Source organism: Arabidopsis thaliana (genome assembly GCF_000001735.4).
Source record: "Arabidopsis thaliana chromosome 1 sequence".
NCBI lineage: Eukaryota > Viridiplantae > Streptophyta > Magnoliopsida > Brassicales > Brassicaceae > Arabidopsis > Arabidopsis thaliana.
Genome location: NC_003070.9, coordinates 414,918 through 439,587, shown reverse-complemented (window position 1 = coordinate 439,587; position 24,670 = coordinate 414,918). Strand labels below are relative to the sequence as shown.

Sequence of the window (24,670 nt, the reverse complement as noted above, 5' to 3'; positions counted from 1 at the left end):
ATCTGAACCTTTTTGTAGCTGTTGAAAAATGGCGAATCCGGTGGGTTTTAGATTCCGTCCGACTGACGGGGAGATCGTCGACATTTACCTCCGACCGAAAAATCTCGAAAGTAACACGAGCCATGTCGATGAAGTCATTAGCACAGTTGATATTTGTAGCTTCGACCCTTGGGACTTACCTTGTAAGTCTTTCTAACGCGAGTGTTTGTTTTTCTTTGGTTCCCAACTGTTGTATCATCCCGGTAATTTCTGATCATGTTCTGTCTTTCCCAGCCCATTCTAGGATGAAAACAAGAGATCAGGTTTGGTATTTCTTCGGCCGTAAGGAGAACAAATATGGTAAAGGTGATCGACAGATAAGAAAAACCAAGTCTGGTTTTTGGAAGAAAACTGGCGTTACCATGGATATAATGCGCAAAACGGGAGATCGTGAGAAGATCGGTGAGAAAAGGGTTTTGGTGTTTAAGAATCACGGTGGTTCCAAGTCCGATTGGGCTATGCATGAGTATCACGCTACGTTCTCGTCTCCTAATCAGGTCATTTTTCGATTCTCTTGTTTAGGCTTCTTTAACTTGTTGTTGTTGTTTTCTTACCGTGATTTTATTTCTCGTAAACGGGAAAAATCTGAGTTTATGGTAATCATTTATGCTGAGTTGATCTGTAGATAATGACATACACACTCTGCAAAGTTAAGTTTAAGGGTGAAAGGAGAGAATTTTCAGTTGCTACTGGTAGTGGAATTAAGCATACTCACTCTTTAATCCCTCCTACCAACAATTCTGGAGTTTTGAGTGTAGAGACAGAGGTGAGTCAATCTCAAAAACTTTCCCTGTTTCTCTTTTAAATCTTCAAAATCATATCTCGTACACATAGTTTTTTCATCTGTGTTACGTTGTTCCTTTTTTCAGGGATCGTTGTTTCACAGCCAAGAATCACAGAATCCAAGTCAGTTTTCTGGCTTTCTTGATGTGGATGCACTAGATAGGGACTTCTGCAATATTTTGAGTGATGATTTCAAAGGCTTCTTTAATGATGACGATGAGCAGAGTAAGATTGTTTCTATGCAAGATGATCGCAACAACCACACACCTCAAAAGCCATTGACCGGTGTCTTCAGTGATCATAGCACCGATGGTAGTGATTCTGATCCGATTTCTGCAACAACTGTAAGCAAAATTTTCCTATTTTACCTTTACTATCTCCTCTGTTTTCAGTTTTTTCTCACAAAGCTATAGTTTTGTTTAATACGACAGATTTCCATTCAAACTTTAAGCACTTGTCCTAGTTTTGGTAGCTCAAATCCTCTATACCAAATCACTGACTTGCAGGAATCTCCTAACTCAATCAAGTTAGTGTCATTAGCTCAAGAGGTGAGCTTTATCATCTCCTTTTCTTAAAGACCAACCATTCTAAACTGCTAATTAACCAAGCTACTTTGTGCCAGTACTCACAGCATTTTGGGTTCTATGATGTGATTTAAGGTGAGCAAAACACCGGGAACCGGTATTGATAATGATGCACAAGGGACTGAGATTGGTGAGCATAAATTGGGTCAAGAGACGATCAAGAACAAAAGAGCTGGTTTCTTTCACAGGATGATACAAAAATTCGTCAAGAAAATTCACCTAAGAACATGATATCAATTTTGTACTTTCCAAAATCTGTAGTAGTATGTAATATGTGTCTATCTGGTTTTGTAACTTTTACACATTGTATGTGTGCCCTGAGATATATTAAAATATAATGGTGAATTTGTGATAAGATGTGGTTAGAGGAAAGAAAGATGTATCACTTCATTTGATTCAACTAACAAAATGGTCAAACCACATCTTTTTTTTTTTTTTGGTAGTAACGTGACATAATAACTCCCATAATTATGTATTGTTTTGTTTTATTTTAGAATCCCCGAAAAATATTCGGATTTTCCCTCCTTTTTAATGGAAGAAAACTAGAGATACAATATGGATATCAAAAGCTGTAGCAATCAACCTAACAAAATAGACAATTTTTCGTAGCAATCAACCTCTACTCATCTAGTCAGCTAGTCCTACTTAACCCCACAAAAGATTTCGTTCAACAAAATAAAATAACAGTATCATCAAATCAAAGATGCTTTAATCTTAATTCTAGCAATGTCACGAGTCTCTTTTGGACTTTTATAGATGTGTGCCACGCGAATATCTTGTCATGTTAGATGTTTAAGCCCAAAACCCGCCATTAGACTAATCATAACTTTTATTTTATTTGAACGTCTTAACGGTCGTCATCATTCAATTTGATAAATTTTATCTTTCTTTACCAGTTGTTTTATTATTTTCCACGTTACCGACTTTTAAAAAAAGTGATTTTACTATGTATTTACTATAAAACGTGTTAAAAATTATACTAAATCGGAATGTGAAAATGTCATTAATCCGGTAAAATAAAACGGAATGAAAAAGAGTATTTAGAGAATTTGTCAGAAAGTGTAAACAAATAAAACAAGTGTGTGGGGATTGGAAAAATCATGGTGGGGTCATTAGGATAAGTGCCAGCCGCCGCCATGTGAACTTGGTGTGATGTGTCCTGCTTTCATCATACATGACGTCATCCACTTAGTGGGTCCCATCATCTGGTCATAGTTGACGTCACTTACTCCCGTCACAGCCTTTTTATAAAAAATTATAAACACACACTTCGTCTTCCTCCTAAAAACAAAAAAACTCACACATAACTTGCAGAGCATCGTTAATGGCGAAACCTCTCTGCTACATATTTTGACTTTTTCTCACCAATTTTGTCTTTTATCTGAAACTTTAGTCGCTCTCGGACAATGATGAATCCGGTGGGTTTCAGATTCCGTCCAAACGACGAGGAGATCGTCGACCATTACCTCCGGCCAAAAAATCTCGATAGTGACACTAGCCATGTCGATGAAGTCATTAGCACAGTCGATATCTGTAGCTTCGAGCCTTGGGATTTACCTTGTAAGTCGAGTTATTTTTTCCCAAACTGTTGTATCGAATTCGAAATCATTTGCTCTGATTTCCTCTCCCTCTTTTTTCACAGCCAAGTCGATGATCAAATCGAGAGATGGGGTTTGGTATTTCTTTAGTGTTAAGGAGATGAAGTATAACAGAGGTGATCAACAGAGAAGAAGAACAAACTCTGGGTTTTGGAAGAAAACTGGAAAAACAATGACTGTCATGCGCAAAAGAGGAAATCGTGAGAAGATCGGTGAGAAAAGGGTTTTGGTTTTTAAGAATCGAGATGGTTCAAAGACCGACTGGGTTATGCACGAGTATCACGCTACGTCCTTGTTTCCTAATCAGGTAATTTTTCAATTCCAAACTTTTAGGGTTTTTTGTTGTTGATTGACCTAATTCCAGATTCCTAGGGTTTTTTCTATCTCTCTTGTTAATTGACCTAATTCTGGTGTTTTGTGGTGGTGATCGTGTTTTGATTTGATTATTTGTACAGATGATGACGTATACAGTCTGCAAAGTTGAGTTTAAGGGTGAAGAGACAGAGATCTCTTCTTCTTCTACTGGTAGTGAAATTGAACAGATTCACTCTTTAATCCCTCTTGTGAACAGTTCTGGAGGATCTGAGGTGGGAGAATCTCAAACTTTCTCTGTTTTGTCTTTAGAAACTTTGAAATATCTGACATTAGTGTTCCTCCCCTTTTTCAGGGTTCGTCGTTTCACAGCCAAGAATTACAGAATTCAAGTCAGTCTGGTGTCTTTGCTAATGTGCAGGGAGAATCTCAAATCGATGATGCAACTACACCGATTGAGGAGGAATGGAAAACATGGTTGAATAATGATGGTGATGAGCAGAGGAATATCATGTTTATGCAAGATCATCGCAGCGATTACACACCTCTAAAGTCGTTAACTGGTGTCTTCAGTGATGATAGCAGTGATGATAATGATTCTGATTTGATATCTCCTAAAACAGTAAGCAAAATTTTACTCTGCATCTTGATAATCCTCTGTTTTCAGATTTGACATCAGAAAGCTAAAGTTTTTGTTTCATATGACAGAATTCTATTGGAACTTCGAGCACTTGTGCTAGTTTTGCTAGCTCAAATCATCAGATAGACCAAACTCAACATTCTCCTGACTCAACAGTCCAGCTAGTGTCATTAACTCAAGAGGTGAGATTTATTATCTCATTTAACTCTAAATGCTAATCATGTTACTTTGTTAATTTCACCACTCACAACATTGAGACCAGATTAGAGAAATTATTTAAATGGTTGGTTCTTTAATATATTTTGCAGGTGAGCCAAGGTCCGGGTCAAGTGACTGTGATTCGAGAGCATAAATTGGGTGAAGAGTCTGTCAAGAAGAAAAGAGCTAGTTTCGTTTACAGGATGATACACAGATTAGTCAAGAAAATTCACCAATGTTATTCTATCTCAAGAACATGATAACAATAGATGAGACCAAGAACACCTTTTAGTACTTTTCCAAATTTGTAGAAATATAAGTTATGTCTATCTTGTTTTGTAAACTTTGATCAGATTGTGTGACTTCATGTATGTACTCTCTCTATATAAAAAGGGTGGATTTGTGATACGAAGTTGTTAGAGAAGATAAAGTTGTATGAATTCAATTAATACAACTACCAAAATGTTATGTCTATCCTTTTTTGTGTAAAATTTCCCTATTTTATGTTGGTCCAATATATAAAAACGGTAAATTTGTGATGAGAAGTCCGAGAAGAGAAAGTTGGATAATTTTCAATTCATACACGATACAACTAATAAAATGGTCACTTTCTTTGACAAAAGATGAAAATGATCACAATCAACCTTGAGGCTATAGTCCTACCTAATCCCCACAAAAGATGTCAGGTTCTCAACAAAAGGAAACAAGGATAATATCAAATCAAGATGCTTCGATTTTAATAATGTCAAGAGTTTTCTATAAGACTTTTAGTCTACATCTTACGTGCAGCATATTGTCACTTTTATCTTTGAGTCCAAACCCCATTTGACTGATGCTAACTTTTTGTTTTCTTCCTCATTTTGAGATTTTTTATTTTATTAACAAATAATGAACAAGATTCTTTGGCTAAATACAACCAATCCAAATCAAAATCATTTCAGCAAACTGTTACCAAACATTTCTCTAAAATTTAAAAAAAAAACAAAAAAAAAAACATTTTCTCTAAATCTGAAAGAATATTTTATGGCCAGAAAATATTATGGCCTTAGTTGAAAGTTGAAACTGTGCCTTGGTTGAAAAGTATGCACGGCGCGTGTAATTAAAATGCTTCCACGTGGCCCAATTAGCTCACATATTTTAGATTTGGTCGTTGTTGGTGTTTGGTAACATGTCCTGGCCCACCACTACTTCACTGTTCAATTAATTAATGAAAATCCTAAATTGCAACTTGCTAATACTTTAGCTTTACTACTCCTTGGTAACTCTTATAACGAACTAATAAGCTGTATTTAGCAAAAAAAATTACTAAGTAGGAGGAGGAGTATTTGGTTGGAGCTGTCTAGTTCTTTTATCTACGCCTCCTACGAAGTTTCCTATATACAAAATCATTATATGTGGTTTACATTTTTACATCGTTTGCTTCGACATAAATAATGAACTATCGAATTTAACAGAGCAAAAATAGAAAAAAAAATGTGGGATTAACAGCGTAACTGTCACATGATAAGTGCAATAATTATATGTCAGTCTTTTGATTAATGTATATTTTAAAAACTTGCAACTTGCAAATACTCTTTTCCCCTCTTTTTTATATTAAAACTAAAATATAAACCTTTTCTATGCCATCCTGCAAGGCAGATTTGGGCACTATCACAAATTCCTACGGCCCCAAGGATTTTTCCTTCGAATTCAATTTTTACGAATTTGGATCATTTGTTTTGGAGAATTCCTTCAGGCGTCGATTCGGCTTCTTACCCATGGATAATTTGGTATATATGGAAAGCAAGAAATGAAAAAGTTTTTGAAAATGTGGATAAAGATCCAATGGAAATATTGCTCTTATCGGTAAAAGAGGCTCAATCGTGGCAGGAAGCTCAAGTCGAGCTCCATAGTGAAAAACATGGTTCCTTGTCTATAGATAGTCGAATTCGGGTGAGGGATGTATCACAAGATACAACTTTTTCTGGCTTTCGGTGTTTTATTGATGGATCTTGGAAAGCAAGTGACCAGTTCTCAGGAACAGGATGGTTCTGTCTATCATCTCTTGGAGAGTCGCCAACCATGGGAGCCGCCAACGTTCGTAGAAGTCTATCTCCTCTACATACCGAAATGGAAGCTCTTCTTTGGGCGATGAAGTGCATGATTGGAGCAGATAATCAGAACGTAGCTTTCTTTACAGACTGTTCAGACTTGGTGAAGATGGTGTCTTCTCCAACCGAATGGCCGGCGTTTTCAGTGTATTTGGAGGAGTTGCAAAGTGATAGGGAAGAATTCACAAATTTCTCTTTATCTTTAATTTCTCGTAGTGCAAATGTAAAAGCGGATAAGTTGGCACGAAAGATTCGTACCGTACCGCATCATGTCACGTATGTAAACAATATCCCTCGGGATTGGCTCTTTTGAGGTTTAATTTATATCGGTTGACAAAAAAAAAAAAAAAAAAAAAACTAAAATATAAACCAAAGGGTAAAGATATTTTGTGGGAGAACATTTTTCTTATTCATGAACCAAAGATGACGATAAAGCAATGTATGTATGTTATATGAGTAAATATATATGATTGTGACAAATGATGATAACCAAACTTGCCGCGTGTTTACCATTCCAAAACTGACCTACGCCGTCGCATATAAGATATAACCTTTTGAATTGTCTTCACTCTTCAGCGTCACAAACTCACAATTTACAATCTTTTTTGGCTCACACAATTTACCCAACTTACACTTTCTTTTCTGTGCAACAACTTAACTTACTTTATTAAATACATTAATACACCATTAATTTTTGTGATAACTAGAAACGTTAGGTATAACCGTATAAATAACACAAATTAGTTTTCATAGCAACTAAAGACATTTCCATCCATAGTATTCACACATTTTTTTTAAAAAAAAGGTAAGTTTCTAGAATAGTAGAGTTTTTAGTACAAAAGGTTCATAATTGAGAATCTATATATGAGAACCCTATATATGTAAAACTCTCAAAACAAAAAATAAATAAATATATTAGTAGTATTTTATTTGAGAAACTTTCTATAAGTATTTCATCAATAAAGATGCTCAAATTGCGATAATCGTTTTACAAAAAATTCTCATCAAGTGATCGCTCACTCTGCATATGCGTATATAGCATGCATGTCTATTCTTGTTTTTATTTTCCCCCATTTTTGCAATTTAATATTCACTTTGTATGCTCTCTTTAGATTATTTCTGGACCTGGTAATCTGGTATATAGCATGCATGTCTATAAATATTTAATTTTTTTTCCCCATGTCTAGCCTTATATATAAATATTTATCCCCAAATCTTAAAAGGGCTTTAGATTATTTCGGCTTACGGCTTCTACGAAGCTTCCTATTAGTATAACTGTCAAATGATCCGTCCAGGGACCATTGGGCGTGTCCGTAGGGACAATTCTTTTTATGGGTCAAGTTGGACGGTCCATAATGGACAATGGTCCGAAAAATGTCCATGCCCAATAAAGACCATGTCCATATGGGCAAGCCCATGTATAGCCCATTTTATTATTGATAAATCAAAAATCATGATTTTAAAGAATTATGTTTTTGCATTTTGCATTTTTCCGACAAAACGGTAAAATTGTGTTTTTCTTACCAATACAATAAAATCACGATTTTGGCGGAAAAATTATGAAATTGTTTTTTTTCGCCAAAACGGTAGAATCGTAAAATTGTTTTTTCTCGCCAAAACGTAGAATTGTGTTTTCTCACCAAAACTGTAAAATTGTGTTTTTCGCCAATATAATAAAATCACGATTTTGGTAGAAAAATTGCGTTTTCCCGCCAAAACCGTAAAATCGGAGAATTGCGTTTTCCCGTCGAAACTGTAAAATTGTGTTCTCGCCAAAATAATAAAATCGCGTTTTAGAGGAAATTTGCAGAATTACGTTTTTCCGTCAAAATCGTAAAATCGGAGAAATTGTATTTTTCCCTCAATTCATGCCCATGGGCAGCCCATTGTCCATATGGTCAAACTCATATTATTCGTGGACAAAACTGGTTATATGCCCAATTGGACCATTTGTTTTATGGTCCAGAATATAGTTCGTCCATATGCATTTGGACTGGGCAAGTTCATGAGCCGCCTGTCTAATTGACAGCTCTACCTATTAGCATAATAGCATATAGAGATACTTTTTGTCATCGTATCTATGTTTCTGTTTCTACATAGATAACGGACGATCGACGTTAACGTTAATCATTATATTTATTTTTTTTGTGGGCAACGTTAATCATTATATAATTTCCAAATGGGCCAACAAAATATAATAAAGAGAAACATCAAACAAGTTCAAGAAAGAAATGTAATTTCGTCGTTACGTGTTGGGCGAAACTACCGTCCCATGATGAAAAGATATGTCACTATCTGATTAAATTTATGCAAACTTGCAGCTTGCAAATCCTCTTTTTCCACCCTCCTTTTCTGATTGATATTTTTTTAACAAGTCACACAATGTAAGAGAATTTATGGGGAATATTTTCAATTTCATGGATTGAAGATTGGTATGGTCGTATGGAAAAAATAATTACAAAATTTATAAGACAAGTGATAAACAAACGCACCACGTATTTACCATTCCGAAACTTAACCCTTTGAATGTCCTGTCTTAGCGTAATCGAATTCGACAAGTATACCGTCATGACTATTTAATATTTTTACTCTTTTATTGTTGTATTATTTTTTTTATTTTTTTGAATTTGAGAATTTCCGCATAAATACAAAACCCTATACGTCTTTCTTCTCCATCATTTTAAGTTGCAGAAGAACATCAACCATGGCGAAAGCTCTCCAATGCATATTTTTTTGATCTTTTCCTTTTCCCTTCTTTTTTGATCGCTGCAGAGAAATGGAAACTCCTGTGGGTTTAAGATTCTGTCCGACCGACGAGGAGATCGTCGTCGATTACCTTTGGCCGAAAAATTCCGATAGAGACACGAGCCATGTCGATCGATTCATTAACACAGTCCCTGTCTGTAGACTCGATCCTTGGGAGTTACCTTGTAAGTCATTCATATCACCGAGTGTCGTCCTTCTCACTGTTCAATCGAATCATCCGCTACTTTCTGATTTTAGCGTTTTCTCGTTTTGGTATGGTAGGCCAGTCAAGGATCAAACTGAAAGATGTGGCTTGGTGTTTCTTCAGACCTAAGGAGAACAAATATGGCAGAGGTGATCAGCAGATGAGAAAAACGAAATCTGGGTTTTGGAAGAGTACTGGCAGACCAAAGCCTATCATGCGTAATCGCCAACAGATCGGTGAGAAAAAGATTTTGATGTTTTACACGAGTAAGGAATCCAAATCCGATTGGGTTATACACGAGTACCACGGTTTCTCTCATAACCAGGTACTCTCTGTTTTTTTTTTGTGTTACTTACTATTGCTGCGATTCTGAGTTTTTTTATCGAATTTTTGCAGATGATGATGACATACACACTCTGTAAAGTTATGTTTAATGGTGGCATGAGAGAGAAGTCTTCCTCTTCTCCTTCTTCTTCTGGTGTTAGTGGAATTGAGCAGAGTCGTCGTGACTCTTTAATCCCTCAGCTTGTCAACAATTCTGAGGTGGGTTCATCTCAAAACTTCTTTTCTGTTTTAAATCTGACAACGACTTCTTTTGCGTTCTCCCCCTTTTTCAGGGATCCTCACTTCACAGAGAAGATCCAAGTCAGTTTGGTGATGTGCTGCAAGAAGCTCCAATCGAGGATGCTAAACTGACCGAGGAATTGGTAAAATGGCTGATGAATGATGAGGATGATGCTCAAATCGAGGATGCTATACCGATTGAGGAATGGGAAACATGGTTGAATGATATTGATGATGCTAAGGAGAAGAGTATCATGTTTATGCATGATAATCGAAGTGATTACAGACCTCCAAACTCATTAACTGGTGTCTTCAGTGATGATGTTAGCAGTGATGATAATGATTCTGATTTGCTAACTCCAAAAACAGTAAGCAAATTTCTACTTTTGTACCTTTATAATCCTCTGTTTTCGTATTTCACCTTACAAAGCTCAAGTTTTTGTTTCATTCATTTGACAGAACTCTATTCAAACTTCGAGCACTTGTGATAGTTTTGGTAGCTCAAATCATCGCATAGACCAGATCAAAGACCTGCAAGAATCTCCTACCTCAACAATCAACTTAGTGTCACTAACTCAAGAGGTGAGCTTTCTTATCTCTCTATCTTTCACTGAGGCAAACAATCCTTAATGCTACTTTGTGCCATCACTACTAACAACACAAACAATCAATGATGCTACTTTGTGCCAACACTCATTACAACGACTTTGTTTCTTTGTTATGATTCAAGGTGAGCCAAGCTCTAATAACCAGTATTGATACCGCCGAGAAGAAGAAGAATCCTTATGATGATGCACAAGGGACTGAGATTGGTGAGCATAAATTGGGTCAAGAGACGATCAAGAAGAAAAGAGCTGGTTTCTTTCACAGGATGATACAAAAATTCGTCAAGAAAATTCACCTATGTTCTTCCATCTCAAGAACTTGATAACAATAAAAGTGATCAATAACACCTTTTCTACTTTCCAAATTATTTACAACAGTACAAGTGTATGCTATGATGTCTATCTTGGTTTGTAACTTTACCATACTGTATGTGTGATATGTATAAAACTGGTAAATTTGTGAAGACAAATTTGTATCCATTGACATAATAATGTCTATCTTGTTTTGTTACTTTCTCATCTTGTATGTATGCTCCATTGTGAAGACAAAGTTGTATAATTTCTGCTCATACAGCTAACCAAATGCTCAAATTTTATTTGACGTACCCTATCAAGTATCAATCAACCTCGAAGTACTATTCTAGTCCTACCTAACCCCATAAACAAATTCCATTCAACGAAAGAAAACAAGAATAAATTTCAAATTAAGATGCTTCATTTCAGTAATGTCAAGAGTCTTTTTTTGGACTTTCAAGTCTACATCATATATGTACACGTGCATGTTGTCATGTTGATGGCTAAATCCAAAACCCATTAGACTATTGTTTATTTGTTTACATTATCCTATATCATGTAATTTTAGTAATCTTTCTTTTTCTTCTACATCACTTTCATTCTGTTTCTTGTTAATTCCTCTGTTTCGGCGTTCAAAGACTTTGCTTTCGTTTATTATACATCAAATTACGTACCTTATTCGTTATATCTTCTTCAGAATTAAGGAATTTTTTTATGTTGCCCAAAAAAAAAGAATTTTGTTTTTCTAAATTACCTACATATAAAAATTGTAAACCCTATTTTGCATTTTTCATCGCTCTCTATTGTTTTTAACTTTATGGGTTTATTCGATAAGAATGAAATATCCGGCGGATTTCAGATTCCGGCCGACAGATGACGTTATCATCGAATATTACCTCCTGCTAAAACATCTCGGCATCAAGGAAGGCAATATCATCATTTCATTACCACCGTTAAAATCTCTAGTTACGATCCTTGGCATGTGCCATGAAAGTTTTGGTCAATTAATGCTAGATCATGATTTTCTGATTCAATCATTGATTATAGGCTGATTTCTGATTTAGGTTTTTTTTTTTAATAATTATTATAGCCAAATCAAAGAGCGAGTGGGCTGATACTATGGTATGGTTCTTCTTTAGTTGTGATGAATATAACGAAGAAATATTGAAAACGAATTCGGGTTATTGGAAAGAAACTGTATCCAACACACCAATCATTGGCAAGTGGATAACTAGTAATGGTGTTAAAATTGGTGAGAAACAAGTTTTGGTTTTCCAATCGTATGAAAACATCAATGGATCCAAATCCGATTGGGTAATGCACGTGTATCAACCAACGTTTTTGCCTCCTAATCAGGTAATATTCCGAATTTATGATGTTTAATCACCGTGTCCTTTTTTCTCAACGATGTTATGAGAGAATCTGCCGATTAGCCCTAAAACAATCAAATTTTAGGTTATTTGGTACATATATATATATATATATATATATATATATATATATTATCTTACTTAATTAACACGATCATATATTATATCCTATTTGGTTTAGGTTGTCGAGAAATAGTTAAACAAATCGTACGTGCATGTTATTTGTAAAAATTACCATCCATCTTAGTTAAACTATTGCCTAAAGCTGAGAGTGTTGTGTTTCAAACATCAGGACCACCTCTTCAAATCACAATCTGATATATCTCTACACAATGGTTACTAAGATACATGTCGTATATTTTCTTTATAAATTTGTTAAAAATAAAACTTGAAACAAAGATCAGCCTGAGTAGGTTCAATTTTTGTCTACGTGTGGTATATGATCTTATACGTAGAGTGAGTTTGAACGTTTTAGTGAGATATCTTATGGGCTTTGACGACAGAGAGCATATATTGTCTGCAAAGTAGAGTTCAAAAGTGAAGATAAGGAAGGATATTAGTCGTTGTGGTAAATCTGGTATAATTGAGCTTAATCACTCTTCAACCTCTCGTATTGACCATAACGGAACTTGGCTACTAAGGTCGGTTGAACATTGATTAGTTGTGTCATTGGATATGAATCTTTTGAATATAAAAAGATATGCGCCTACCACTTCTATTTATATTTAAAATATTCATGAAAGGTCGTGAAATATAGTACAACAAAGCAATACTATAATAGAAGAAATTTGTAAAAAGATTTTAAAGATTCCAAATAGCTTTTTTGGTTTTGGATTTTTCTCGAGGTAGTTGAAACTGTGCCATTCGTTGAAAAGTAAATGCGGCGCGTTAAATTTGATGCATCCACGTGACCCAATGAAATCTACATGCCTAGATTTGGTCGTTACTGGCGTTTGGAAACATAACTTGGGCCACCACTACTACTTCACATTCCCTACTCCCAACTCTTGCGAAACAGAGAATCACAACTATAATAATATTTTCTGAAAATAATAAATAATTATTCGTTATATTTGGCAAATAAAATGTTTTCTTTAGAGTTAACTCACGTTGGACTTTTCTGTGGTGTATCGTCCGTCCGCGTGGCCATTTTCTCCGAGAAGGAGACCGCTGGATTCACCTTGTTCCAATGACTGTGAAGCCAAAATTTGTTTTTATTTTTTAGTTTTAGGAAACTTGTACCATAACTATTATGATATGAACTTATATATGTGAATAAATTATATATTTGAAAAAGTCGTTTTGATAACCAGATTATTATTTTCTTTTAAAACATAATATTATTTTATATGCGTACATGCGTTAGATCGGTGAAACAACCCCAATGAAAATAATCGAATTGATGAGAATACTGAGAGTGAACTATTGGGAGAAGCTCGTCTAAGCCATTGCAATAATCTCCACCTTAATCTTCGACCATGTTCTTGTTCTCCTTCAGCATCTAAAAATAGTCAAATATATTTCAAATTTGGTTATAAACTTCTCAACTTAAAATCACATGAAACTTAAAAATAAAGTGATCTTGAAACTCAAACCAAATTGGAAATACAGTAATTCAGTTTTATCTGAACAACTTGTAATAAAGACCAAACAAAATTAACCAAAATTATTGTTTTAAAAATAAATAAATGAATAGATAATTTTTCCAAGAAAATAATTAAGACTGAAAATGTATAAATAAAACATTTTTGGTTTACAAAGTTAAAGTATGAACTTTTTGTAAGTAAATTAAATAACCTGGGGGTGGTGAAGGGTATGGTCTGAAGCGAGACACAGATCTAAAGCTTCCGGGATGATGATTAAAGAATGCTCTGTTCTGTTTTGTATCATGGATGATGATTGTTAGTGTTCTTTAATGAGTGAAAAGTTGTTGTTTTTTGTAACAGTTTTGAGTTTGTAATTGTGTTTTTACAAAGTAACCAAAGATAAGTAACTACACACGATCCCGACTTTGCTCCTCTCTATCTCAACGGCGCATTCTCTGTTTTAACAAATAAGAAAACTCAAATGATTTATCTAGATTAATTGTTGTGAACTAAGATAATTTTTTTGCACAAATAACAAATATGACCGTTACGAACTAAAACCCAAATAATTTTCTTGATAAATTGTTACCCATTAAAACTCAAATAATATTATGCACAATAACAAATATGACCGTTGTGAGCAAATTTTCATTATTTTTTGCAGTATAACTGAAATTTCCTTTTTTCTTAACACCGTTGTAAAAAAAGGAAACAATCCAAAATTTCATTTTTCTATTGAAAACGTTTGTTTTATAAATACTCTTTCTCCCTTGTGAAATCATAATTCTCCATTCATCTTCTTCTTCAAAAGGAAAACAAAAGAATCCAGAGCGTGAAAGAGATGACCCATTCAGAGTATGCCGATGATTTATGAAACGATTTCATCTCGTTTCGTGATTGATCACCATCCTCTGTTTTCTGTCAATCGGGTCTACCCTAATTTCACCGTTCTCATGAGATTAGTGAAGACGACGACCAGTTCAGTGGCAGCGAAGAATAACTTGGCGATGGAACAGATCATGTTCAGTGGACTTGGTAATGACGACGAGTGCGATAGTTTGAGTTTCATCGATGTCATCAACTACAGAACAGAGCAGTGACGAAGAATTTGGTAATGGGCTTTTCCTGTGACGGCCCAAACGAGGTCCAATCAGGTATAATACTTTCTTTACTTCTTTATTGATATTTTAAAATTATATTTCAAACTCAAATCAACAATTTGGAATCTCTTAAAGCCACAATTGCAAAGGTGTGAGAATCTGTTATGATGAAAGCAATTATCGGGATACTGTTTCTATGTAGTTCCTTTTTTAATTTATTTGTAACGGTCACTTTTTAATATTGATGTGATCAATTTCCTTTTTTAATTTATTTGTATGAGTAATTTACTTACAAAATTGACCTAAAAGTGGTGGATGATGTCACGACAGAGCTACACTAGGATTTTGGAATGGGCTTTGCTGTATGAGGCCTTCTTTACAACCAAATCCAATAAGGTATTTACTTTCTTCATTCTACTTTTTTTTCTTCCTTTCTTTAAAAAATTGTTTTAACCAAAACTAAAACTAATTAGTTTAAAACTTTCACTAAAACATTTAAATAAATAATTTTTAAGGTTTTTATAAATACTAAATTAATATGACGTTATAAAATCTAATCGGATTTTGGATCCCGCCATTTAACCATGGTCATTAGCAATTCCACAAATCCAACATGTTTTTCACATCTTCATGTATATTTAGCATTTATTTTTTATTTTATTTTCTTAAAAGGTTTTTAATTCTTTATTTTTTTTGTCTTTTTTTTTTTATTTTATTTTCAAAAGGTTTTACAAATACTAAATTAATATGACGTTGTGAAATCTAACCGGATTTTGGATCCCGCCATTGAACCGTGGTCATTAGCGATTCCATAAATCCAACATGTTTTTCACATCTTCATATATATTTAGCATTTATTTTTTTTATTTTTTTTCTTAAAAGGTTTTCAACTCTTTCAATTTTTTTTTTTTAAAAAAGGTTTTATAAATATTAAATTAATATGACGTTGTGAAATCTAATCGGATTTTGGATCCCGCCATTCAGCCGTGGTCATTAGCGATTCCACAAATCCAACATGTTTTTTCACATTTTCATATATATTTAGCATTTATTTTTTATTTTATTTTCTTAAAAGGTATTCAACTCTTTCGATTTTTGTTATCTTTTTATTTTTTATTTTTAAAAGGTTTTATAAATACTAAATTAATATGACGTTGTGAAATCTAACCGGATTTTGGATCCCGCCATTTAACTGTGGTCATTAGCGATTCCACAAGTCCAACATGTTTTTCATATCTTCATGTATATGTAGCATTTATTTTCTTAAAAGGTTTCCAACTTTTTTATTTTATTTTATTTTAAAAGGTTTTATAAATGTTAAATTAATATGATGTTGTGAAATCTAACCGGATTTTGGATCCCGCCATTTAACCGTGGTCATTAGCGATTCCACAAATCCAAAATATTTTCTCATCTTCATGTATATTTATAATTTAATTTTTATTTTATTTTCTTAAAAGGTTTTCAACTCTTTATTTTTTATTTTTTAAAAAGTATTTACAAACACTAAATTAATATGACGTTGTGAAATCTCACCGGATTTTGGATCCCGCCATTTAACCGTGGCCATTAGCGATTTCACAAGTCCAACATGTTTTTCACATCTTTATGTATATTTAGCATTTATTTTTATTTTATTTTTTCTTAAAAGTTTTTCAACTCTTTTCTTAATTTTTTTTTAGAAGGTTTTATAAATACTAAATGAATATGACGTTGTGAAATCTAATCGGATTTTTGATCCTGCCATTTAACCGTGGTCATTAACGATTTCACAAAGAGTTGTCCTAGGTTCAATACTCATAATTTAAATTTTTAACACTTGTTTTTATTTATTAAAAAATGTTTTTAAAATTCTATTTTTATATTACTATTAAAAATTATAAAGTTTCGTTTTTGATAAATGTTAATTTTTTAAATTTTGTGTAACTTAATTGGACATAACATCCAAACCCCAAAAAGGTGTCTTAGGTTCAATACGGTTTACACATTTTTTTAATTTTAACACTTGTTTTTATTGTTTTTAAAATTATATTTTTATATTTCTATTAGGTTTTGTTTTTGATAAGTGTTAAATTTTTAAATTTCATGAATTTATTCGTAACTTCATATTTTTATTTACATAATTATTTTTTAAATAGTACATTATCACTAATTTAATTATTTGTTAGTTTATTTAAGAAAACCAATAAATAATTTAAAAAACGGTGGTGGTATCCGTTTTGCCCGGCTCTAGCCACTGTGTATGAGAACTAACTACTAACTAACACCAATCAATGTATTCAAAACGGTTATTGACCACCAAATGATTTGAATAAGATAGGTGTTTCTCCTATAAGTGATGAGAGACCATTTGAATTGTCCTAGTAATAGCATCAAGCGATCCAAATGCTATGTTCTATGCTACTTAAATTTTGTAGAACTATAAAGTCTAGGAGTGGGAGAAGAAAAACTTAGATATTCTGGAACATGTTTGCTTTATATATATATGTTTCTTAGTTCACAAAGAGAAAAGGAAATAGTACTCTTATTAATACCATAGTCACCGAGCTTAATTTGACTCTATCAATACCATAATCACCAAAAGCTTGATATGCATAAATATATGTGTGCGCTTTATATATGTTTCATAGTTCATTTGTGCGTGGAAGAGCTGGATCATAAGGAAAAGAAGCACAGAGCGTGTCGCTCTCATTCTCCTAAAATCTTCCAAGGTTGGAGTTTTAATGATGTGGAAGGAGGAGAGGCTGGAAGCCGTGGCTGAGACAGGCTTCCCATACTTGGTCCAAATCCGAGAGAAGAAGGGATGTGCCACACTCATGCATTTCCCATCCTTCTAAGGCGTGCAATATGCCGGCCACTCTAGTTGCACTCATCGCCTTTCTCGGTAACCAGTTCTGCAGATGTTTTTTTTATAATAAGGACCTCTTCTAATAAATTAGTTGGATTGGGTAGCTTTGAATGCTTACCTCACAGGAGTGGACATTCACCAGAGATTTTGGAACTATCAATGCTGGTGTGGTATGATAGATACAATCTCTACGTAACTGCTTGAGGGGGAACTGTGAGAATGGTATAAACAATGTCCCTTTTGTGGCTTTTTCCTGCTCTTCTCTTGTTGTTCCTTCTCCCACCAGCCATACCTTCACCCAAAATCCCTTCATTAGTTTTCTTTATATAAGCTCTTTGAATATTTTCCTTCTGATTCTTTGATTAATTGTGCTTCTTTTGTATACTGAATTACCTTGTTTGATGAGAGTGCTTCAGAGGTTAAATAGACCAAATGGTCTCTGCATTCTTGTGGAACGCATGATCTTATTTTCTCATACTCGTCTAGGCGCAGAGTGGAGACCTGCGGATGACATTCACATGAAAATGTTACGAGTCATGAGCATAAATACATGTAGATAAAGCTTGGATTTTATTTTTCTCCTAGAGATCATCAATTTGATATCACAACATAGGAGCAAAAGGAAAACAAAGGACCTGAACGCCTCTCTGGCAGAGAGCAGAGGCGATGGTGTAGGCAACCTTAGTGAGATTGCCTGTCATCACGACGCTTGTAGTTGCTTTGGGTACACTGTTGATCACAACAGCTGCTGCTAATCTACTGCCGTCGACCAGTCTCACTTTCATATCTGGATGGTTGTGGATATACACCTCTCCGTTCCTGTTAAGCTCCTCCCCCTGTTTCAGTTCATCAAATTAAAGCTTTAACATACACTACGTAGTACGTACGGCATCTACCCAATATAAAACCAAAACAGTCAGAGATAGTTTCTTTACTTGGTTCATGAGACCCAGACTAAGCACCTTCACTCCTTTCTTATCTGCCTCCAGTATCGCTTTCTCAATCATGTTATTGATCGCTTCTTTCCTCCATTTTAACAAGTACTGCATGCATCATATATATATCACCATTAATATATATGCATCAGCAAGTTAACCAGCCTATATATATGATGATGATGATGATGATGATGAGGACCTGTAGATTATATCTAGGTATCACCCAAGACTGCAAGTTGAGCTTGTTGAAGGAGTTTCTCTCAGCGACAAAGAGGCGGGCGTAGAAGAGCGTGAATATCATGGAGAGAGAGGTGAAAGGCCACAAAAGGCGCATGAACCATCTATAAGCGAAGGGGTAGGAGGCAAATGAGGCCAAGCCAATGCGCAAATGGTATATGGATTCTGGCGTCGTCAGGTGAGTTAAGTGCACCACGTCCACTATATCATCTCCTCTTTCTAGAGTTTTCTCGTACAACGTATCCGTGCTTTCATCCATTGTGCCGTAGATGTAGTCATACAAGGGCATGAAGAGGGAGTAGTTGGTCCGGAACTGCGTGTGGTGCAGCGAGTGGTATCTGCAATTCTCATGCTCCATTTATTATCCAAACTTTAATGTATTTTAACTATTAAATTTTGCTTTCACATTGCGCTAAATTAATACCGAAGGAAAAAAAGTCACAAATATTTAAAAGTAAATATGAATCCAGAAGGTTTAATATAACTTGAGCGTTTAGAGGGACCACCTGCTACATATCGACTAATGAATTTGATATTTAAAATAGTTCTCAAAGGATGTTTGGTTAAAGATGCTATCAATGCGTAAAGTTGTGGGAAATTGGATTATGTGCCGATAAGTTGAACCATGTAAGATATATTAAATAATTGTTTTTTTTTCTGTTGTGGTCCAGGGATTCAGTAGTTGACGATCATATTAAGCATACAACTGTATCACGTCACCTTTATTTTATACAGGAATGGAGTACGTGTATGGAATTCTATTATAATAGCATATATCCCCTGTATTAGTATGATTTATCATTTGCTTAGATTTTATGATGACCATAAGAGGATTAATTAATATGATCTAACTAGGTATTTGTATCAGATCATCAAGAATGGTTTCTTGTAAATGCTTTTACTACGCCAAATTGGTAGTGTATGAAACAGAAGAGGAGTTGTTAATTAAGGACTTACGAGGGGGTGTAACAGAGGAACTTGAGGGGAGGAAAGAGGTGGAAAAGGCGCTTAGGGATTAGCTCGAAGTTGCAGTGTCCCATGTTGTTCATGAAGTCTATGTAGATTATGTATCCGGCGAACGAAATTATTGACGCCGTTTTTGTTAGCAACGTGGTAAGTAGTGGTATCGCGAAGAGGATGAAGTATGCTATGTGCTCCGCAAACGGATGTATCACCGCTGCATACATTTGATCAAATCCCATTATATACAGATAAAAGCTACTAGTTAGGACGTGAACGATGTATATTTTACGTATAATAATTATAAAAAGAAAAACGGAAATATAGGCAGCGTAAAAATCAAGGTAAGAAACAATAGTTACAAGTGATGGGCTCAGTGACGATAGAGGAGTGGTGGTGGGAATGGTAGCGGGAATAAAGAAAGTGATGGTGGAGAGCTTTGTGGAGCCAATAATAGAGGAACTCCACCGGTCCGGTGTGAATAAGCGCTGCCATCAACACTCCGTCAGTTCTCCACCAGGGAAGTTGTTTGGCCTCCGGCAATAGGTTGATGCCTATATAGAACAGCACTCCGTTGAACAATATTTGGTCATCCCTGCGCATATATCAGGATTTCATTAGTTACGTTGATTACATATACTCACGAGGCACGCAGGTAGTTAAAAATTTAGAAAAGCGCACCAGTTGGTCTCCCTGTCGACCTGATTGAAGTCGATTCCCTTGTCGACGATGCGTCTCTTTCCCGAGGACGTATAGTAACGGGACAGAGAGATCCAAACCTGGTTGTGCAGAATTCTGAAGAGCAAGAATGGGAACACAAGGAAGTACCCGAGATCCCTCTTCTCTGGATCATCTGTCACAAACCTGTATGTGCTATGGACAGCCCATGGTGCTATTACGATGTACTTTTGTATTGTTTCAATGTCAAGAAAAACATATATATCAGTAACGTAACGGGATTCGATCATAAGCACGCGTTTTTTTAAATTTAAAGGACAAGAAAACAGAGTGCACCTTGAAACTTCCGAGGGGTGTCCAAGGCCAATCGGTGAGGACTCCTGGTTTTGTGGCCATTATACCGTCGAATGTAATATGTTTGTGTCGTCACTGTGTCTCTTCAACTCTTGTGAGCCAAGGTACATTATATAGCAAGGTTTATATTAAACTCCTTAATTGGTAGATATGTGGAATGACGTAACCACCCCTATCTTCCCACCAGTCCAATTCCTTGTGGTGGGGCCAGCTAAGACCAAACATGTACTACTACCATTCGATGATCTCCACATGGATCCTCATTTATGACACTCAGCTAATTACCCCCTCCCACCTTCATCGATGTTCTGATATCATATCCATGCCTTGAGGAAATGCACCGGTTGATGGATGGCTTCATATATTTATTTCTGGATATTATTGAAAGGTAAGGGTATTTTACCAATGAAAGAATACTAATGAACCAAGTTGGGCATGTGTTAGGTATTGATGCTTGGAATTTACTAGCCAATCAAGATCATGCACGTTGAAGCGCCAGCTAGTGTCTGTTGCTCCGACATAAATGAAAGAAAAGTGAAAATATCTAGATCTAAGGACTAACCCCTTATACGAGAGCTATGAATAATACTTGTACGTTTCGTTTTTAGTAACTCCATCTCCCACCGCCACAATTTATATACGTATACGCACCCTACCAATCCTTAATTAGGTAGCAAGTGGACCATGCGGGGTAAGGACCATTTAAGTAAAAACCTCGTCCAGTTTTTGCAACTACTTTGATTTGATGATGCACCCAAATATATTTTGTTTTGTTTTTTTGTTTATTTTGTTAAATAGGCACGCAGATATATATCACTTAGTTAAGATGTAATGATCATAGCACTGTTTCTGAAGATTTTTATTGAGTTTTATAAAATTTAACTAAGCATATCATACGACGAATTTTTTTGCCCTTTCTAACATATATGAAGCACGTGGCACCAAGGGTAACAAGGGTACTTATATATTGTCGATAGAAAAACATAGTAAACAGCAAACAATGATGGAAGGGAAGTAGATATAATCAAGAAAGGGGACATAGATGTATGAATATGAAAAAAGCTCATAGAGGAGATGGTGGGAGAGGTTGGAAATCATGGCGAAGAGCAGCTTCCCATATGGCGTGGAGACGGAGGACGTTGCAAGTGTTGCCGCAGTCATGCTCCTCCCAACCCTCAAGTGCATGCACTATACCTCCTATTTTCCATGCACTCATCACCCTCCTCCCCAGCCAGTTCTATATATATATAACAACCATTCATTCATTATAGATGAACACATCTATCAGCTTATATAATATAAAAGTTACAGATATATCTATAAGAATTCAAAGATGTACCTCACAGGAGTCGATGTTTTGGGCAGACTTGGGAACACGCATAGCTGGAGTGGACTGGTAGAAACAGTCCTTGCGGAGTTTGTTGGGCGGAAAGTGAGAAAAGGGAACAAAGAGGGTTCCTTCTTTTGCTTTCATCTGCTCTTCGTTCTCTATTCCATCCCCCACCAACCACACCTTTGGGGAGTAATAACTATTGCTTGTAGACAGTACCAGATTCTTGTCAACCCCAGATTTGATGAGTTTGCTGTGTTCCTCCTCGCGTAACACGACCACCTATATATACACATTACTACATTATTTTTTGTTTGATATGAGAAGCTGAGTATATATATTCCAATTCCCTCATATATTCACAAACCTTGACGCCCTTTTGGCACAGAGCAAAGACAACAGCCGAAGCCACCTTTGTGAGATTTCCTCTAAAGACAATTTCCGTGGCTTCCTTTGGAATATTGTTGATAACCACCGTAGCTGCCATGCTGCTCCCGTCCACTAGTCTTATCTTCAACTTCGGATACTTTTGCACGTACATTTCTCCAGACCCGTTTAGTTCCTCCCTCTCATTAATTAATTGTGTGTTGATTAGTTACTTTTTTCTTTTGCCAGCGTGTGTAATTAGTTACAGTACTTATCCAATAGTGATTCATATATATTTAGGGGGATTTGAAGTAAATAAACTTACATTGTTCATCAGGCCAAGACTCATTACTTTCACACCCTTTTCATCTGCTTCAAGGATAGCTTCCTCTATGATAGTGTTGATGGACTCATGGTGGCGCTGTGATTTATACTACCGCCGCATGTTTATGAGGCAAAATTATTAATAAACTTTAGATGCAACTTACAAAAGGTATACCCACAAGAAAATGTTCATTGTTCATTTTTAGGTTGTTTTAATTTTCTTTTTGTATAAAAGGTTATGTCCTTCCTACGTAGTACGTACAAGTTAAGTGAGAATCAATGTTTTTTTTGTGTGTGAAAGTTTGGAAAATAGTGGTGTGAAGTACAACATAATAAGTAAACCCGTTTGTGTCAAGAGAGCGAGAGAGAGGGAAAGTGCATATGCATGCGTGTAAAATGCTTACGTGAAAGGAAAACTTGGGAAGGAGGTGAGAGTGAACGGTGAGGTCACGGAGACGGTTTCGCTCAAAGACAAAGGTGCGCAAAGGGATAGCTGAAGTGAGGGCAAATGAGCAGAGGAGAGTGAAGGGCCACATGAAGCATGTGAGGTACCATGGGGGTCGAGACCACAAGGGGCAAGAGGAGAGGGACGGGAAACCAAGGCGCATTTGGTAGATGGAGTTGTGTGTGGTGAGGTGAGTGAGGTGGATGACGTCGGGTGATTCTTCCTCTATCTCCAACGACCTCTCGTATAGTGAGTCGGTCAAATTATCAGTCGTCCCGTAGATGAAGTCGTATATTGGCATGAACAGAGAGTAGTTGGTCCGGAACTGCGTGTGGTGGAGCGAGTGAAACCTTCAACATATTTGATGCCATGTTATAAATGCATGCATATATTCAAATCCAAATAAATAGTAGTGTTTTTACAAACGACGTACGAGGGGGTGTAACAGAGGAACTTGAGGGGAGGGAAGAGGTGGAAGAGACGCTTAGGGAAAAGCTCGAAGTTGCAATGTCCCATGTTGTTCATGAAGTCAATGTAAGTAATGTATCCCATGATGGAAACGATGGAGAGGATCCCACACAGGGACGCCGTTACCATAGGTATGGCAAAGAGTAGTGTGTAGGCGATGTGCTCGGCGAAGGGGTGCACCACAGCTGCCAAGTTTGATTAAAGATATGAATGAATGTATATAGAATAGAAGCAAATGGTGGATAAAGGTACGTACACGTGATGGGCTCGGTGACAATGGAGGAGTGGTGGTGAGAATGGTAGCGAGAGTAGAGGAAATGGTGGTGGAGAGCTCTGTGAAACCAGTAGTAGAGAAACTCGACGGGACCAGCGTGAAGTAGAGCCATGAGGATGGCCCCGTCTAGCCTCCATGGGGGAAGGTGGGAGGCGCCTGGGAGCTTGATGTTTGCGAGATACATGAGGAGAGTGTTGAAGATGACTTGGTCGTCCCAAGTGCGCTCTCGGTCCACTTGCTCAAACTCAATGGGCTTGTCCACGATCTTGTTCGTTCCCTTAGCCGTCCTCTGGCGAGACACGCTGATCCATATCTGGCTGTGAACTATTCTCCACAGCATCAACACGACTATCATAAGTCTGCTGAGGTCTTTCTCCTCATCCACAGCCGTCACGTACGAGTGCATGCTCGCCATCACCAACGGGGCCACCAAGAGGTACTTGAAGCTACCAAGGGGACTCCATGGCCACTCCGTAAGAGCTCCGGGCCTCGACGCCATCCAAAGGTACTTGAGCTAGTCTACTGTCGAATAAGTTTGAAGGAAGTGCAATTTGGAGGTACTTGTTTATAATGTGACATAAGAATAATAATAATACAAAGTATTATATAGAGGCATGACCATGTGGGCTCTGATGATACAGTGTTGAAGAAGCACATGGTGGTGGAGCCCCGGTTTACAATAGTAGAAATGTTACAGCAACATTTAATTTAAGAAAAGGAAGGAAACCTCAAACT

At 36.1% G+C, this 24,670-nt stretch overlaps 6 protein-coding genes, 1 long non-coding RNA gene, 1 other non-coding gene and 1 pseudogene across 14 annotated transcripts; 6 read left to right on the top strand and 3 right to left on the bottom strand.

Moving 5' to 3' along the window:
* Positions 1-28: 28 nt before the first annotated feature.
* On the top strand, positions 29-1,728 carry NAC005 (NAC domain containing protein 5; the record flags this gene model as incomplete). Its single annotated transcript, NM_100105.3, has 6 exons — positions 29-182; positions 274-536; positions 665-805; positions 909-1,166; positions 1,254-1,370; positions 1,482-1,728. 6 exons carry the CDS (start codon positions 29-31, stop codon positions 1,635-1,637), a joined length of 1,089 nt encoding a protein of 362 aa, NP_171727.2. The 3' UTR covers positions 1,638-1,728.
* Positions 1,729-2,665: 937 nt separating this feature from the next.
* Positions 2,666-4,623, top strand: NAC004 (NAC domain containing protein 4). Its single transcript, NM_100104.3, has 6 exons — positions 2,666-2,966; positions 3,049-3,311; positions 3,460-3,591; positions 3,672-3,938; positions 4,025-4,138; positions 4,265-4,623. Exons 1-6 carry the CDS (start codon positions 2,813-2,815, stop codon positions 4,412-4,414), a joined length of 1,080 nt encoding a protein of 359 aa, NP_171726.2. The 5' UTR covers positions 2,666-2,812; the 3' UTR covers positions 4,415-4,623.
* Positions 4,624-5,768: 1,145 nt separating this feature from the next.
* On the top strand, positions 5,769-6,557 carry AT1G02228 (annotated as a pseudogene; the record flags this gene model as incomplete). Its single annotated transcript has 1 exon — positions 5,769-6,557.
* Positions 6,558-8,867: 2,310 nt separating this feature from the next.
* Positions 8,868-10,938, top strand: NAC003 (NAC domain containing protein 3). The gene is made up of 6 exons (NM_100103.3): positions 8,868-9,174; positions 9,272-9,519; positions 9,591-9,737; positions 9,812-10,126; positions 10,218-10,340; positions 10,489-10,938. Exons 1-6 carry the CDS (start codon positions 9,021-9,023, stop codon positions 10,684-10,686), a joined length of 1,185 nt encoding a protein of 394 aa, NP_171725.1. The 5' UTR covers positions 8,868-9,020; the 3' UTR covers positions 10,687-10,938.
* Positions 10,939-11,776: 838 nt separating this feature from the next.
* On the top strand, positions 11,777-12,040 carry AT1G02210 (NAC (No Apical Meristem) domain transcriptional regulator superfamily protein; the record flags this gene model as incomplete). The annotated part of the gene is made up of 1 exon (NM_100102.1): positions 11,777-12,040. One exon carries the CDS (start codon positions 11,777-11,779, stop codon positions 12,038-12,040), a length of 264 nt encoding a protein of 87 aa, NP_171724.1.
* A 2,358-nt stretch (positions 12,041-14,398) lies between these two features.
* Positions 14,399-15,109, top strand: AT1G08785. The gene is made up of 2 exons (NR_143420.1): positions 14,399-14,767; positions 15,044-15,109. It is a non-coding gene; the product is annotated as an uncharacterized misc_RNA (transcript).
* AT1G04093 lies at positions 14,424-14,922 on the bottom strand. The gene has a single exon (NR_138648.1). It is a non-coding gene; the product is annotated as an other RNA (long non-coding RNA).
* Positions 15,110-17,008: 1,899 nt separating the features above from the next.
* Positions 17,009-21,172, bottom strand: CER1 (Fatty acid hydroxylase superfamily). 5 transcript variants are annotated; one of them, NM_100101.4, is made up of 10 exons: positions 20,711-21,172; positions 20,378-20,601; positions 20,059-20,291; positions 19,694-19,913; positions 18,699-19,074; positions 18,497-18,604; positions 18,197-18,397; positions 17,955-18,062; positions 17,680-17,853; positions 17,009-17,607 (listed from the first exon to the last, which is right to left on the bottom strand). In NM_100101.4, the coding sequence occupies exons 1-10, from the start codon at positions 20,768-20,770 to the stop codon at positions 17,434-17,436; spliced, it is 1,878 nt and encodes a 625-aa protein (NP_171723.2). In that variant the 5' UTR covers positions 20,771-21,172; the 3' UTR covers positions 17,009-17,433. The 5 variants fall into 5 exon arrangements, with proteins under 5 accessions (NP_171723.2, NP_001320548.1, NP_850932.2 ...); NM_001197961.1 differs by having other exon boundaries at positions 17,330-17,607; positions 17,680-17,868; positions 20,711-20,840; NM_001331327.1 differs by having other exon boundaries at positions 17,015-17,607; positions 20,378-20,862.
* A 388-nt stretch (positions 21,173-21,560) lies between these two features.
* Positions 21,561-24,514, bottom strand: AT1G02190 (Fatty acid hydroxylase superfamily). Of its 2 annotated transcripts, none has more exons than NM_100099.4 (7): positions 23,918-24,514; positions 23,627-23,846; positions 23,153-23,543; positions 22,750-22,857; positions 22,426-22,626; positions 22,068-22,340; positions 21,561-21,965 (listed from the first exon to the last, which is right to left on the bottom strand). In NM_100099.4, exons 1-7 carry the CDS (start codon positions 24,432-24,434, stop codon positions 21,792-21,794), a joined length of 1,884 nt encoding a protein of 627 aa, NP_171721.3. In that variant the 5' UTR covers positions 24,435-24,514; the 3' UTR covers positions 21,561-21,791. The 2 variants fall into 2 exon arrangements, with proteins under 2 accessions (NP_171721.3, NP_973742.1); NM_202013.1 differs by having other exon boundaries at positions 21,578-21,965; positions 22,750-22,845; positions 23,918-24,509.
* Positions 24,515-24,670: the final 156 nt, after the last annotated feature.